This window comes from Argopecten irradians, chromosome 12, assembly GCF_041381155.1.
Source record: "Argopecten irradians isolate NY chromosome 12, Ai_NY, whole genome shotgun sequence".
NCBI classification, from domain to species: domain Eukaryota; kingdom Metazoa; phylum Mollusca; class Bivalvia; order Pectinida; family Pectinidae; genus Argopecten; species Argopecten irradians.
The window spans coordinates 41,170,295-41,186,238 of NC_091145.1; the positions used below are offsets into that span (position 1 = coordinate 41,170,295).

Genomic DNA, 15,944 nt, shown 5'->3' on the forward strand with positions numbered 1-15,944 from the left:
GTACTATTGCTATTGCTCCTGCTTGTCTCCTACTGTACTGTTGCTATTGCTCCTGCTTGCCTCCTACTGTACTGTTACTATTGCTCCTGCTTGCCTACTACTGTACTGTTACTATTGCTCCTGCTTGTCTCCTACTGTACTGTTACTATTGCTCCTGCTTGCCTCCTACTGTACTGTTACTATTGCTCCTGCTTGCCTCCTACTGTACTGTTGCTATTGCTCCTGCTTGCCTCCTACTGTACTGTTACTATTGCTCCTGCTTGTCTCCTACTGTACTGTTACTATTGCTCCTGCTTGTCTCCTACTGTACTGTTACTATTGCTCCTGCTTGCCTCCTACTGTACTGTTACTATTGCTATTGCTCCTGCTTGCCTCCTACTGTACTGTTACTATTGCTCCTGCTTGCCTCCTACTGTACTGTTGCTATTGCTCCTGCTTGTCTCCTACTGTACTGTTACTATTGCTCCTGCTTGTCTCCTACTGTACTGTTGCTATTGCTCCTGCTTGTCTCCTACTGTACTGTTGCTATTGCTCCTGCTTGTCTCCTACTGTACTGTTACTATTGCTCCTGCTTGTCTCCTACTGTACTGTTACTATTGCTCCTGCTTGTCTCCTACTGTACTGTTGCTATTGCTCCTGCTTGTCTCCTACTGTACTATTACTATTGCTCCTGCTTGTCTCCTACGGTACTGTTACTATTGCTCCTGCTTGCCTCCTTCTGTACTATTGCTATTGCTCCTGCTTGTCTCCTACTGTACTGTTACTATTGCTCCTGCTTGCCTCCTACTGTACTGTTGCTATTGCTCCTGCTTGTCTCCTACTGTACTATTGCTATTGCTCCTGCTTGTCTCCTACTGTACTGTTGCTATTGCTCCTGCTTGCCTCCTACTGTACTGTTGCTATTGCTCCTGCTTGCCTCCTACTGTACTGTTACTATTGCTCCTGCTTGCCTCCTACTGTACTATTGCTATTGCTCCTGCTTGTCTCCTACTGTACTGTTACTATTGCTCCTGCTTGTCTCCTACTGTACTATTGCTATTGCTCCTGCTTGTCTCCTACGGTACTGTTACTATTGCTCCTGCTTGTCTCCTACTGTACTATTGCTATTGCTCCTGCTTGTCTCCTACTGTACTGTTGCTATTGCTCCTGCTTGCCTCCTACTGTACTATTGCTATTGCTCCTGCTTGTCTCCTACTGTACTGTTACTATTGCTCCTGCTTGCCTCCTACTGTACTATTGCTATTGCTCCTGCTTGTCTCCTACTGTACTATTGCTATTGCTCCTGCTTGTCTCCTACTGTACTGTTGCTATTGCTCCTGCTTGCCTCCTACTGTACTGTTACTATTGCTCCTGCTTGCCTACTACTGTACTGTTACTATTGCTCCTGCTTGCCTCCTACTGTACTGTTGCTATTGCTCCTGCTTGTCTCCTACTGTACTGTTACTATTGCTCCTGCTTGTCTCCTACTGTACTGTTACTATTGCTCCTGCTTGCCTCCTACTGTACTGTTACTATTGCTCCTGCTTGCCTACTACTGTACTGTTACTATTGCTCCTGCTTGCCTCCTACTGTACTGTTGCTATTGCTCCTGCTTGTCTCCTACTGTACTGTTACTATTGCTCCTGCTTGCCTCCTACTGTACTGTTGCTATTGCTCCTGCTTGCCTCCTACTGTACTGTTACTATTGCTCCTGCTTGTCTCCTACTGTACTGTTACTATTGCTCCTGCTTGTCTCCTACTGTACTGTTGCTATTGCTCCTGCTTGCCTCCTACTGTACTGTTACTATTGCTATTGCTCCTGCTTGCCTCCTACTGTACTGTTACTATTGCTCCTGCTTGCCTCCTACTGTACTGTTGCTATTGCTCCTGCTTGTCTCCTACTGTACTGTTACTATTGCTCCTGCTTGTCTCCTACTGTACTGTTGCTATTGCTCCTGCTTGTCTCCTACTGTACTGTTGCTATTGCTCCTGCTTGTCTCCTACTGTACTGTTACTATTGCTCCTGCTTGTCTCCTACTGTACTGTTACTATTGCTCCTGCTTGTCTCCTACTGTACTGTTGCTATTGCTCCTGCTTGTCTCCTACTGTACTGTTACTATTGCTCCTGCTTGTCTCCTACGGTACTGTTACTATTGCTCCTGCTTGCCTCCTTCTGTACTATTGCTATTGCTCCTGCTTGTCTCCTACTGTACTGTTACTATTGCTCCTGCTTGCCTCCTACTGTACTGTTGCTATTGCTCCTGCTTGTCTCCTACTGTACTATTGCTATTGCTCCTGCTTGTCTCCTACTGTACTGTTGCTATTGCTCCTGCTTGTCTCCTACTGTACTGTTGCTATTGCTCCTGCTTGCCTCCTACTGTACTGTTACTATTGCTCCTGCTTGCCTCCTACTGTACTATTGCTATTGCTCCTGCTTGCCTCCTACTGTACTGTTACTATTGCTCCTGCTTGCCTCCTACTGTACTATTGCTATTGCTCCTGCTTGTCTCCTACTGTACTGTTACTATTGCTCCTGCTTGCCTCCTACTGTACTATTGCTATTGCTCCTGCTTGCCTCCTACTGTACTGTTACTATTGCTCCTGCTTGCCTCCTACTGTACTATTGCTATTGCTCCTGCTTGTCTCCTACTGTACTGTTACTATTGCTCCTGCTTGCCTCCTACTGTACTATTGCTATTGCTCCTGCTTGTCTCCTACTGTACTGTTGCTATTGCTATTGCTCCTGCTTGCCTCCTACTGTACTGTTACTATTGCTCCTGCTTGTCTCCTACTGTACTATTGCTATTGCTCCTGCTTGTCTCCTACTGTACTGTTACTATTGCTCCTGCTTGCCTCCTACTGTACTGTTACTATTGCTCCTGCTTGCCTCCTACTGTACTGTTACTATTGCTCCTGCTTGTCTCCTACTGTACTATTGCTATTGCTCCTGCTTGTCTCCTACTGTACTGTTACTATTGCTCCTGCTTGCCTCCTACTGTACTGTTACTATTGCTATTGCTCCTGCTTGCCTCCTACTGTACTGTTACTATTGCTCCTGCTTGCCTCCTACTGTACTGTTACTATTGCTCCTGCTTGTCTCCTACTGTACTGTTGCTATTGCTCCTGCTTGCCTCCTACTGTACTGTTGCTATTGCTCCTGCTTGCCTCCTACTGTACTGTTGCTATTGCTCCTGCTTGCCTCCTACTGTACTGTTGCTATTGCTCCTGCTTGCCTCCTACTGTACTGTTGCTATTGCTCCTGCTTGTTTCCTGTACCATTGCTATTGCTCCTGCTTGTCTCCTTCTACAGAATTGTCTGATCACCGTGATTTTAAGCATGAGAACGGTTTCATGAATATGGGCCCAGGACTAGTTTGTCGACTACATGCTTATATTTGAATTGTAAAGAAAACAAGGGATCATGTATCTCGTAATCAGTTTTTAATAACATAAGCACTTGACATAATTACACAAAGATAGTACTACAGAATAACAAGACAGTTCAGTTAATATAGTCACATATATTGCCAGTGCCTCACAGTATAGAAGAGAGCCCTTAAAACTTTTTCTTTGTGATGTACTTATAAGGTCGAAATATAAACTGGAGTGACTGGGATTGTATACACTAACCACCATGGTACACCAGCGTACAATGTTCCATTGTCCCAGACAAGCCTTTTATTGAAAGTACATCAATGGTTGAAGGGGACAATATGACCTGGTTTTCAGTGTCGTTTAGGACAGATAAGTTTTGAAAGGTCTAAAAATGGTCCCAATTACCTATTTTTGACACATAACAAAGTCCTTCGCCAAGGATGACCAAGTATACAAAGTATGTGTTAGATTGCACAACTATATTGGAGAGGACCATGGCAACGTAAGACACAGGGCCAGAGGATGAATAATGGATACAAAGTGAAGCAATAGTTCCCACAAGGTGTCACTTCTCACACTATCAGAGGTGTGGGAAACCCCCACAAGGTGTCACTTCTCACAATATCAGAGGTGTGGGAAACCCACAAGGTGTCGTCACTCTTAACATTATCAAAGGTGTGGGAAACCCACAAGGTGTCGTCACTCTTAACATTATCAAAGGTGTGGGAAACCCTCACAAGGTGGCACTCCTCTCAGTATCAGGGGTGTTGGAAACCCCCACAAGGTGTCACTCCTCACACTATCAGGGGTGTGGGAAACCCTTACAAAGTGTCACTCCTCACAGTATCAGAGGTGTGGGAAATCCCCACAAGGTGTCACTCCTCACACTGTCAGGGGTGTGGGAAACCCTTACAAAGTGTCACTCTTCACAGTATCAGAGGTGTGGGAAATCCCCACAAGGTGTCACTCCTTACACTATCAGGGGTGTGGGAAACCCCCACAAGGTGTCACTTCTCACACTATCAGGGGTGTGGGAAACCCTTACAAAGTGTCACTCCTCACAGTATCAGAGGTGTGGGAAATCCCCACAAGGTGTCACTCCTCACACTATCAGGGGTGTGGGAAACCCCCACAAGGTGTCACTTCTCACACTATCAGGGGTGTGGGAAACCCTTACAAGGTTTCCGTTCTTACATCTTATGAGAAACCACGTTAGGTTTCTCTTCTTTTATTAAGGGTTTCTTAATCAAAAATGATTATTTTATTAATCATCATACCCTAGATGTTGTTAGATCGGAGGTCCTTAGATCCCCACGAAAGTGTTGATAATTCTGGAAGATGTTTTTCATCATTGCTTCATAAATGAGGAATTAGAAATCTCCCGTGGAGAAGAAACAGATGAGATAGGGATATTTATTATTTACCAGAGGCGACTAGTTCCAAGGTTGATTAAGCTTACCATACTTAAACAACAATTTTATAAATTCCAATAGAATTATTTCTGGTTAACAAAACTTGACCAATCTAACAAATTCTAAACTACCTTATGTATTTCCCACAAACTTATTTGAAGGCATATACAGTTTTTGCAGCAAATTCTAATTAGCAGTTTTCTCTAATCAAGTAATTAACCTTTACAGACAATTGGGCTCATCCATTGAACTTAGATCAGTAGTGACCATATGATTCTCTCATAAAATGGCATTGAAGAAATCCTACAATAATTGGCCTAATTAACAACAAAGTAAATTTGTATGAATAACTGATAAACAATGGATACATAAATTAATAATGCTGAGTGATATACTACCTAACCTCCCTATAAATGTGCTACATAATGAACATTCACCAAGACCCACTATCTTTCTGAAACAAATTAAAAATTTCTTAAAAACAATTTAATACTACAACACCAAACAATGCACAAATATATGTGTTACCTCTGTTAACACTGAAGATTAATTTATTTATCTTTATCACATGGTGATGATAAGTAGAACAGTAAGATTAATTTATTTATCTTTATCACAAGGTGATGATAAGTGTAACAGTAAGATTAATTTATTTATCTTTATCACAAGGTGATGATAAGTGTAAGATTAATGTATTTATCTTTATCACAAGGTGATGATAAGTGTAAGAGTAAGATTAATTTATTTATCTTTATCACAAGGTGATGATAAGTGTAAGATTAATGTATTTATCTTTATCACAAGGTGATGATAAGTGTAAGATTAATGTATTTATCTTTATCACAAGGTGATGATAAGTGTAACAGTAAGATTAATTTATTTATCTTTATCACAAGGTGATGATAAGTGTAAGATTAATGTATTTATCTTTATCACAAGGTGATGATAAGTGTAACAGTAAGATTAATGTATTTATCTTTATCACAAGGTGATGATAAGTGTAACAGTAAGATTAATTTATTTATCTATCTTTATCACAAGGTGATGATAAGTGTCACAAGATGATTAATGTATAATGTATTTATCTTTATCACAAGGTGATGATAAGTGTAAGAGTAAGATTAATTTATTTATCTTTATCACAAGGTGATGATAAGTGTAACAGTAAGATTAATTTATTTATCTTTATAACAAGGTGATGATAAGTGTAAGAGTAAGATTAATTTATTTATCTTTATCACAAGGTGATGATAAGTAGAACAGTAAGATTAATTTATTTATCTTTATCACAAGGTGATGATAAGTGTAAGAGTAAGATGAATGTATTTATCTTGATCACAAGGTGATGATAAGTGTAAGATTAATTTATTTATCTTTATCATAAGGTGATGATAAGTGTAAGATTAATGTATTTATCTTTATCACAAGGTGATGATAAGTGTAACAGTAAGATTAATGTATTTATCTTTATCACAAGGTGATGATAAGTGTAACAGTAAGATTAATTTATTTATCTTTATCACATTGTGATGATAAGTGTAAGAGTAAGATTAATGTATTTATCTTTATCACAAGGTGATGATAAGTGTAAGATTAATGTATTTATCTTTATCACAAGGTGATGATAAGTGTAAGAGTAAGATTAATTTATTTATCTTTATCACAAGGTGATGATAAGTGTAAGATTAATGTATTTATCTTTATCACAAGGTGATGATAAGTGTAAGATTTATGTATTTATCTTTATCACAAGGTGATGATAAGTGTTACAGTAAGATTAATTTATTTATCTTTATCACAAGGTGATGATAAGTGTAAGATTAATTTATTTATCTTTATCACAAGGTGATGATAAGTGTAAGAGTAAGATTAATTTATTTATCTTTATCACAAGGTGATGATAAGTGTAAGAGTAAGATTAATTTATTTATCTTTATCACAAGGTGATGATAAGTGTAAGATTAATGTATTTATCTTTATCACAAGGTGATGATAAGTGTAACAGTAAGATTTAATTTAATTTATCTTTATCACATGGTGATGATTTATTTATCTTTATCACATTGTGATGATAAGTGTAAGAGTAAGATTAATGTATTTATCTTTATCACAAGGTGATGATAAGTGTAAGATTAATATATTTATCTTTATCACAAGGTGATGATAAGTGTAAGAGTAAGATTAATTTATTTATCTTTATCACAAGGTGATGATAAGTGTAACAGATAATTATTTATCTTTATCAAGGAATGTAAGTAAGATTAATGTATTTATCTTTATCACAAGGTGATGATAAGTGTAACAGTAAGATTAATTTATTTATCTTTATCACAAGGTGATGATAAGTGTAACAGTAAGATTAATTTATTTATCTTTATCACAAGGTGATGATAAGTGTAAGAGTAAGATTAATTTATCTATCTTTATCACAAGGTGATGATAAGTGTAAGATTAATGTATTTATCTTTATCACAAGTGATATACTTTATTATCTTTATCACAAGGTGATGATAAGTGTGATTAATTATTTATACACAAGGTGATGATAAGTGTACAGTAAGATTAATTTATTTATCTTTATCACAAGGTGATGATAAGTGTAAGATTTATGTATTTATCTTTATCACAAGGTGATGATAAGTGTTACAGTAAGATTAATTTATTTATCTTTATCACATGGTGATGATAAGTGTAAGATTAATGTATTTATCTTTATCACAAGGTGATGATAAGTGTAAGATTAATTTATTTATCTTTATCATCAAGGTGATGATAAGTGTAAGATTAATGTATTTATCTTTATCACAAGGTGATGATAAGTGTAAGATTAATGTATTTATCTTTATCACAAGGTGATGTAATATGTAAAGTAAGATTAATGTATTTATCTTTATCACAAGGTGATGATAAGTGTAAGATTAATGTATTTATCTTTATCACAAGGTGATGATAAGTGTAAGAGTAAGATTAATTTATTTATCTTTATCACAAGGTGATGATAAGTGTAAGAGTAAGATTAATTTATTTATGATAAGTGTAACAGTAAGATTAATTTATCTATCTTTATCACAAGGTGATGATAAGTGTAAGAGTAAGATTAATTTATTTATCTTTATCACAAGGTGATGATAAGTAGAACAGTAAGATTAATTTATCTATCTTTATCACAAGGTGATGATAAGTGTAAGAGTAAGATTAATTTATTTATCTTGATCACAAGGTGATGATAAGTGTAAGATTAATTTATTTATCTTTATCACATGGTGATGATAAGTGTAAGAGTAAGATGAATGTATTTATCTTGATCACAAGGTGATGATAAGTGTAAGATTAATTTATTTATCTTTATCACAAGGTGATGATAAGTGTAACAGTAAGATTAATTTATTTAATCTTTATCACAAGGTGATGATAAGTGTAAGATTAATGTATTTATCTTTATCACAAGGTGATGATAAGTGTAACAGTAAGATTAATTTATTTATCTTTATCACAAGGTGATGATAAGTGTAAGATTAATGTATTTATCTTTATCACAAGGTGATGATAAGTGTAAGAGAAAGATTAATTTATTTATCTTTATCACAAGGTAATGATAAGTGTAACAGAAAGATTAATGTATTTATCTTTATCACAAGGTGATGATAAGTGTAACAGTAACCTTATAACTTTTGCGACTCTACAAATCTCATTTTACATTCCTGTTTTCCAAAATTAAAAGCCGTTTCAGGAAGGTAATGGGCCTATAATGTCAATATTTACATATGTAATAACACAAGAATTGATTATTGAGTTATTTATCAATAAAAAAATGACCAGAATTCATGATGACACAACCAAGATTCACAGAAGAGTTACCTAATATCTCTTATTCATTTGATTGAGGCTGAGATCATGTCCCAATTAATTCACACGCTCTCACCAGTAAAGTTCAATGATTGTAGTGGACTTGCAGTGTGTCTATCAATATCATAAAAGGCATGTACTAAACCAAGGACTAATCACAGAACACATTAAATAAAAAGTCTGTTTCTCTTACCGTACAATCATCGATCAGACACTGATCAGATGAGAAAAGACATTGGGTTTATTGTAAGACTTGGTAGGTTTTCTTATGGTACAGTAAACATGTTTAACACAACAAATCCAAGGCAATAATGTAATTATTAATGTATGTAGAGTGTGTACAATGAAATTTGAACAAAATTTATCCTAAAGCTAACAGCTGTTGACTGTAAAACATAAGTATAATGACCCGGTTACAATGGCAACCAAAATTTTGGAAATAGAAAACCTGCTTGCACTACAAATGTATAATGGCACGTCTCAAATAATAGATGTGTGAACCTGATAAATCCTAAACCTTGTTTTAACACCAAGGGTATAATGTTTTAGTAAAAACGTCTCAAAATCATTTCATTTTTCAGAGAAATACGTAATGATATCATGGCTCAAAATAAAATAAGAACTGAAACATAATTCTCAATCAATAACTGGTTACAATAGGACTGCAAGTTCATAAACCAGTATTTACAACACACATTAAAACTGGGAGACTACAGGGATTACAATACAGAGTTACACAACTAGGTCGGTACATATCACACGTATCACAGAGGTATCGAGCAGTTATCACTTAAGCTTTACTATAGACCCTCACCTATATACAAATGTATTACGATGTAGATACAACACTAAGTTTATACAACAGATTTATAGTACTGTGCAGTCTTCTGTATATATTCCTAATGAAATATCGACCAAGATTTATACTTGACCCTTATTTTGACCATGAATCTTCCATGGTTTTGACAAAACAAGGGATGGGGTTTTACCGAGGTGAGATACACATCACCGGAGCAACAGATCTATCTGTTGTCCCCAGGGGAATCCTGACTGAAGAGAATGAAGTAGCCCAGGGGTGTTCAATCAGTCGTATCACAGATCTCTACACAAATATACAGATACAATAGTACACACCTGTATAATCGTGATACGCCTAAACCTATCAGGGAACATTCTACCTAGCAGTCTTACCATTGTTTCACTTGTTAACTTCATGTCTAGGATACACTCAAAACTTCCAATTCACTTGTAAAGAAAATAGACATCATGTACCAATAAAGTAGTAAAGTGGACACAATAAATTACATTCTCCTGAAATCGGAAAACAAAGATTTTTAACATCTTCCCCAACAGAAAATACAAAATAATTTGATTATCAAACGATACAAAATCTGCGAGTCATTATTTTTTTAATTCTTTTTTTTTTCCTTTTTTTTTTTAGGTTTTCAAAATCAGCATTTCAACATTCAGTCTTATCTAATTATCCTACACACGTGTTTATAGTGAAGACAGATTAAATCTGTATAGACATACTGACCCCAACATATACATTCATGATAAAATTACTTACATATTCAATAAGATGTTCTGGCTAGATGTGAGTTAATGTAATGCTACTAAAATTTTACTCATATTTTCAATAAAATATTCTGGCTAGATGTGAGTTAATGTAATGGTACTAAAAATCACTTTATTTTCACACAATTTTTTGCATCTTTGTTATTTCCAACATACATGTATTTGCAAGCACCAATATTTGTGTTCAGGGGCTTTTACTAACAGCCTGCAGTCATTAGATACAAATATTCCTGGAATATTTTACGAGGTAATCCAAATTTGGACTATCTCACTAAATTATGTGAAAATTTATTTTATATTTTGTGAAGATAAAGTGGTTTACAGAAGGTTAATTGATTTACTAAATATATAAAACTAATTAAAGTAAACCCCAATATACAGCTGCCCTATAGGGGACGTCACATCTGGTGAATTCTTCCCAGTCCTCTACCAATGACTTCAAGTCTATCTGTTAAATGTTCGTTTGGTACACAGGCTCACAGCTTCATCCAGACAAATGGGTTTAGCTTTTCTCACTGGGGACCATTTAGATAACTTCTTCTGCTGGGGTAGGTTAGGGGTGTTCACAACTCGCTGTTTCCTAGGCTACAACACAGAATTAAGGATAGGACGTCATACACAATCTGTTTCCTAGGCTACAACACAGAATTAATGATAGGACGTCATACACAATCTGTTTCCTAGGCTACAACACAGAATTAAGGATAGGACGTCATACACAATCTGTTTCCTAGGCTACAACACAGAATTAAGGATAGAACGTCATACACATTCTGTTTCCTAGGCTACAACACAGAATTAAGGATAGAATGTCATATATAATCTGTTTCCTAGGCTACAACACAGAATTAAGGATAGGACAACATACACAATCTGTTTCCTAGGCTACAACACAGAATTAAGGATAGGACGTCATACACATTCTGTTTCCTAGGCTACAACACAGAATTAAGGATAGGATGTCATATATAATCTGTTTCCTAGGCTACAACACAGAATTAAGGATAGGACGTCATACACAATCTGTTTCCTAGGCTACAACACAGAATTAAGGATAGGACGTCATACACAATCTGTTTCCTAGGCTACAACACAGAATTAAGGATAGGACGTCATACACAATCTGTTTCCTAGGCTACAACACAGAATTAAGGATAGGACAACATACACAATCTGTTTCCTAGGCTACAACACAGAATTAAGGAAAGGACCTATTACACAATCTGTTTCCTAGGCTACAACACAGAATTAAGGATAGGACGTCATACACAATCTGTTTCCTAGGCTACAACACAGAATTAAGGATAGGACGTCATACACAATCTGTTTCCTAGGCTACAACACAGAATTAAGGATAGGACGTCATACACAATCTGTTTCCTAGGCTACAACACAGAATTAAGGATAGGACGTCATACACAATCTGTTTCCTAGGCTACAACACAGAATTAAGGATAGGATGTCATATATAATCTGTTTCCTAGGCTACAACACAGAATTAAGGATAGGACGTCATACACAATCTGTTTCCTAGGCTACAACACAGAATTAAGGATAGGACGTCATACACAATCTGTTTCCTAGGCTACAACACAGAATTAAGGATAGGACGTCATACCCAATCTGTCTCCTAGGCTACAACACAGAATTAAGGATAGTACGTCATACACAATCTGTTTCCTAGGCTACAACACAGAATTAAGGATAGGACGTCATACACAATCTGTTTCCTAGGCTACAACACAGAATTAAGGATAGGACGTCATACACATTCTGTTTCCTAGGCTACAACACAGAATTAAGGATAGGACGTCATACACAATCTGTTTCCTAGGCTACAACACAGAATTAAGGATAGGTCGTCATACACAATCTGTTTCCTAGGCTACAACACAGAATTAAGGATAGGACGTCATACACAATCTGTTTCCTAGGCTACAACACAGAATTAAGGATAGGACGTCATATACACAATCTGTTTCCTAGGCTACAACACAGAATTAAGGATAGGACGTCATAAACAATCTGTTTCCTAGGCTACAAAAACAGAATTAACACAGATAAAGGGCGCTTTAACACAATCTGTTTCCTAGGCTACAACACAGAATTAAGATAAACGACCATACACAATCTGTTTCCTAGGCTACAACACAGAATTAAGGAAAGACCTATTACACAATCTGTTTCTAGGCTACAACACAGAATTAAGTGATAGGACGTCATACACAATCTGTTTCCTAGGCTACAACACAGAATTAAGGATAGGACGTCATAAACAATCTGTTTCTTAGGCTATAACACAGAATTAAGTGGAGGGCGTCATACACAATCTGTTTCCTAGGCTACAACACAGAATTAAGGATAGGACGTCATACACAATCCTAATTACACACATCCTGTTTCTGAGAAGGATACAATGCAGAATTACTATATTACCATTATATTGATATGAAGTATGTATCAGTATTTTTACATTTTCATTGCAACACCACTGTGTATGAAGCACAGTTAGCCTTCATCATTCTATGAACTGCTATTGACTTATTTTGACGTCATTATCATTGTGATGTCAAAATTGTCGTGCCTATGATCATGGAAGATGGCTATTCAACCGGCTGTTCTGTCTTTTACTGTAATGAACTCTGTTTTTCATTATAAAAGCAAAACCATCATAAAATTATTATCAAATGTTGATATAAGCATTGAACATCAAAAGTATCCCTACAGTCTACTCATATTGTGTATACATTAAAAAAAACCCGGTTTCTGTTTGGTATTCAAAGCCATTTAATAAAATACATTTTTAACAATCTAAATGCATCTATTAGAAACTACTTTTGCATTTTATTTTTTTCATTTATGGAAATATTTGAAATGTTTCATCAATGTTTTTCATGGCTTGTACTAATTGCCACGACATATACAAATTTGAACTTATAACAATTATAACATTGAGGTTGTTTTATCCTTTGTTTCAGTGATAACAGTAAGATAAAGAAAACCAGTCACACACAGAAACTGAGCCACACCAAACTATCACTAGAGCATAAATACCCAGACTCCATATAAACCTGGCACAAGTCTGACACCAGACAATGGCTGGCATTTTGTATTTAGAACAAACCATCAAAATCATACAGTAGTTATGTTTGTCAATCAGAAGTTATTCCTTCCAACAGGTGTCTTATTAAACCATGAAATATATTGTAAAAAAAAGTTATCACAAGGCAAGCTTTCAGCCAATCAGTGATCAAGGCAGCCATCTTGGATCCAGTGTGAAAAAAAGGCATACATAGCGACATAGATCAATAGAATCTTACATGGGTCTGTCAAGTGGACAGATATCTCAACCACAGTGAAAGATTATGGCTGGTCAACCCCAGGCTTGCCGAGGGTTGATGGCCAATATCTATCACAAGGGTTGAGATATCTCTGTCCACTTGACAGACCCATGTTGGATTCTTTTTCTCCCATACTTTGTAGAAAAACAAGAGGCCCAAAGGGCCTTAACGGTCATCTGACTACCTTGGCAATAGTAAAATTAATTATATATGGTGTCACTTTGTCAGGACCATGTCAGGATCATTTTTAATTTCTTTCAACAAATTTTATTTCTAACAAGAGGCCCAAGGGCCTTAACATATAGGAAATTAATTAGATATAGTGTCATGGTAGCCATCTTCGATTTGGGATCAACCAAAGATGTAACAATACTTTGTCGGGACCATGTCAGGATCATTTCATGCAAGTTTCAGCCAAATCGCACTGGTAGAACTTGAGAAGAAGTTCAAAATGTGTTTTCAAGATGGCCGCTGTGGCAGCCATCTTAGATTTCGAATCGACCCGAAAAATAACAACACTTTGTCGGGACCATGTCAGGATCATTTCATGCAAGTTTCAGCCAAACCGCACTGGTAGAACTTGAGAAGAAGTTCAAAATGTGTTTTCAAGATGGCGGCTGTGGCGGCCATCTTGGATTTCAGATCGACCCGAAAAATAACAACACTTTGTCGGGACCATGTCAGGATCATTTCATGCAAGTTTCAGCCAAATCGCACAGGTAGAACTTGAGAAGAAGTTCAAAATGTGTTTTCAAGATGGCGGTTGTGGCGGCCATCTTGGATTTCGGATTGACTCGAAAAATAACAACACTTTGTCGGGACCATGTCAGGATCATTTCATGCAAGTTTCAGCCAAATCGCACCAATAGAACTTGAGAAGAAGTTCAAAATGTGTTTTCAAGATGGCGGCTGTGGCGGCCATCTTGGATTTCGGATCAACCCGAAAAATATCAACACTTTGTCGGGACCATGTCAGGATCATTTCGTGTAAGTTTCAGCTAAATCGCCCAGGTAGAACTTGAGAAGAAGTTCAAAATGTGAAAAGTTAACGCACGGCGGACGTCTAGCGCGTATGAGCTTTCTTACACCTCCTTGTGTAAGATAGAGATATCTTTTCCCTAGCAACCGCGGGATATCCTTGGGAAGTATGGGAGAAAAGTGGATCAAAGCAGGAGACAATACATGACAGGTACAGGAAATACTATGTATTGGTACGAGTCATCAAACTTAGACCACAAGCTTCCTCTATCCCCACCTATAGCAGCCTTAGTCCCTCCTGGGAAATGTCAAGCAATACAAGCACCTATCAGGTCCATACATTTAATGTAATTAACACATATATCATACATTTTATGTAATAAATTAGGGTATATTATGTATATATATACATATAATAAAGGTATATTCAATATGATACATTTTATGTAATAAATTAGGGTATATTATATATATATATATATACATATATCAAGGGTATATTCCATATCATACATTTTATGTAAAAAATTAGGGTGTATTATATATCATCGATTTTCCTGAGAGACTACAAAAAGATTTCACTACATCTTGTCATCTTGTGACCTGATTAGGATTCAATATTACTATCCTTCAATTTTTCTTTTACATTTAATTCAGTTCCATACCTATTAACACTTACTGTATGTCTATGATAAAAGGTTACTAAATAACAGGCATGTTATCATTTCTAAGCATTTAATTGTGTGCTCTTGTCGGTATTTCCCATCTGCCACAAAACGAAAGTAGCGATCGAAAGCACCGTCCGCCATTTTGTGTACGCATGGTAAAACAAACAGGCTAGCATAAAATGCCAAAATTCCGTGAAACATACATATTTAACCAATGTTTAATACTTCTGGTGCAAACATTTCTTCATAATTATGTAATTTCAATACTTACTTGACTTCAAAACGTAATTTGGCTATAGTAAGTTTCAGAAAAATACGAAACTAAAAGCAAGATGACTATAGTCTGTTTCAGAAAAAAACATCTAAAAATGGTCTCAAATAACGGCGCCCCCCTAGGCCATTTACCCGCGCCCGGCGCCCTCATTAGGGAAAATACGGTATATCATACATTTTATGTAATAAATTAGGGTATATTATGTATATATATATATATAATAAAGGTATATTCAATATGATACATTTTATGTAATAAATTAGGGTATATTATATATATATATATATATACATATATCAAGGGTATATTCCATATCATACATTTTATGTAAAAAATTAGGGTGTATTATATATCATCGATTTTCCTGAGAGACTACAAAAAGATTTCACTACATCTTGTCATCTTGTGACCTGATTAGGATTCAATATTACTATCCTTCAATTTTTCTTTTACATTTAATTCAGTTCCATACCTATTAACATATCATTTTTAA

General features: G+C 36.0%; 1 protein-coding gene across 3 annotated transcripts in view; it reads right to left on the bottom strand.

The window, feature by feature from the left end:
- Window positions 1-7,857: 7,857 nt before the first annotated feature.
- LOC138335844 (platelet binding protein GspB-like) overlaps window positions 7,858-15,944 on the bottom strand; it is a 53,158-nt gene continuing 45,071 nt past the window's right edge. For 2 of the 3 annotated variants that reach the window (XM_069284998.1, XM_069284997.1), the window contains exon 13: window positions 7,859-10,775. In XM_069284998.1, the coding sequence (XP_069141099.1) occupies window positions 10,635-10,775 (141 nt within the window). In that variant the 3' untranslated portion in view covers window positions 7,859-10,634. Of the gene's footprint in view, window positions 10,776-15,944 lie in introns of all 3 variants that reach the window. The other variant, XM_069285000.1, reaches the window with a different exon arrangement.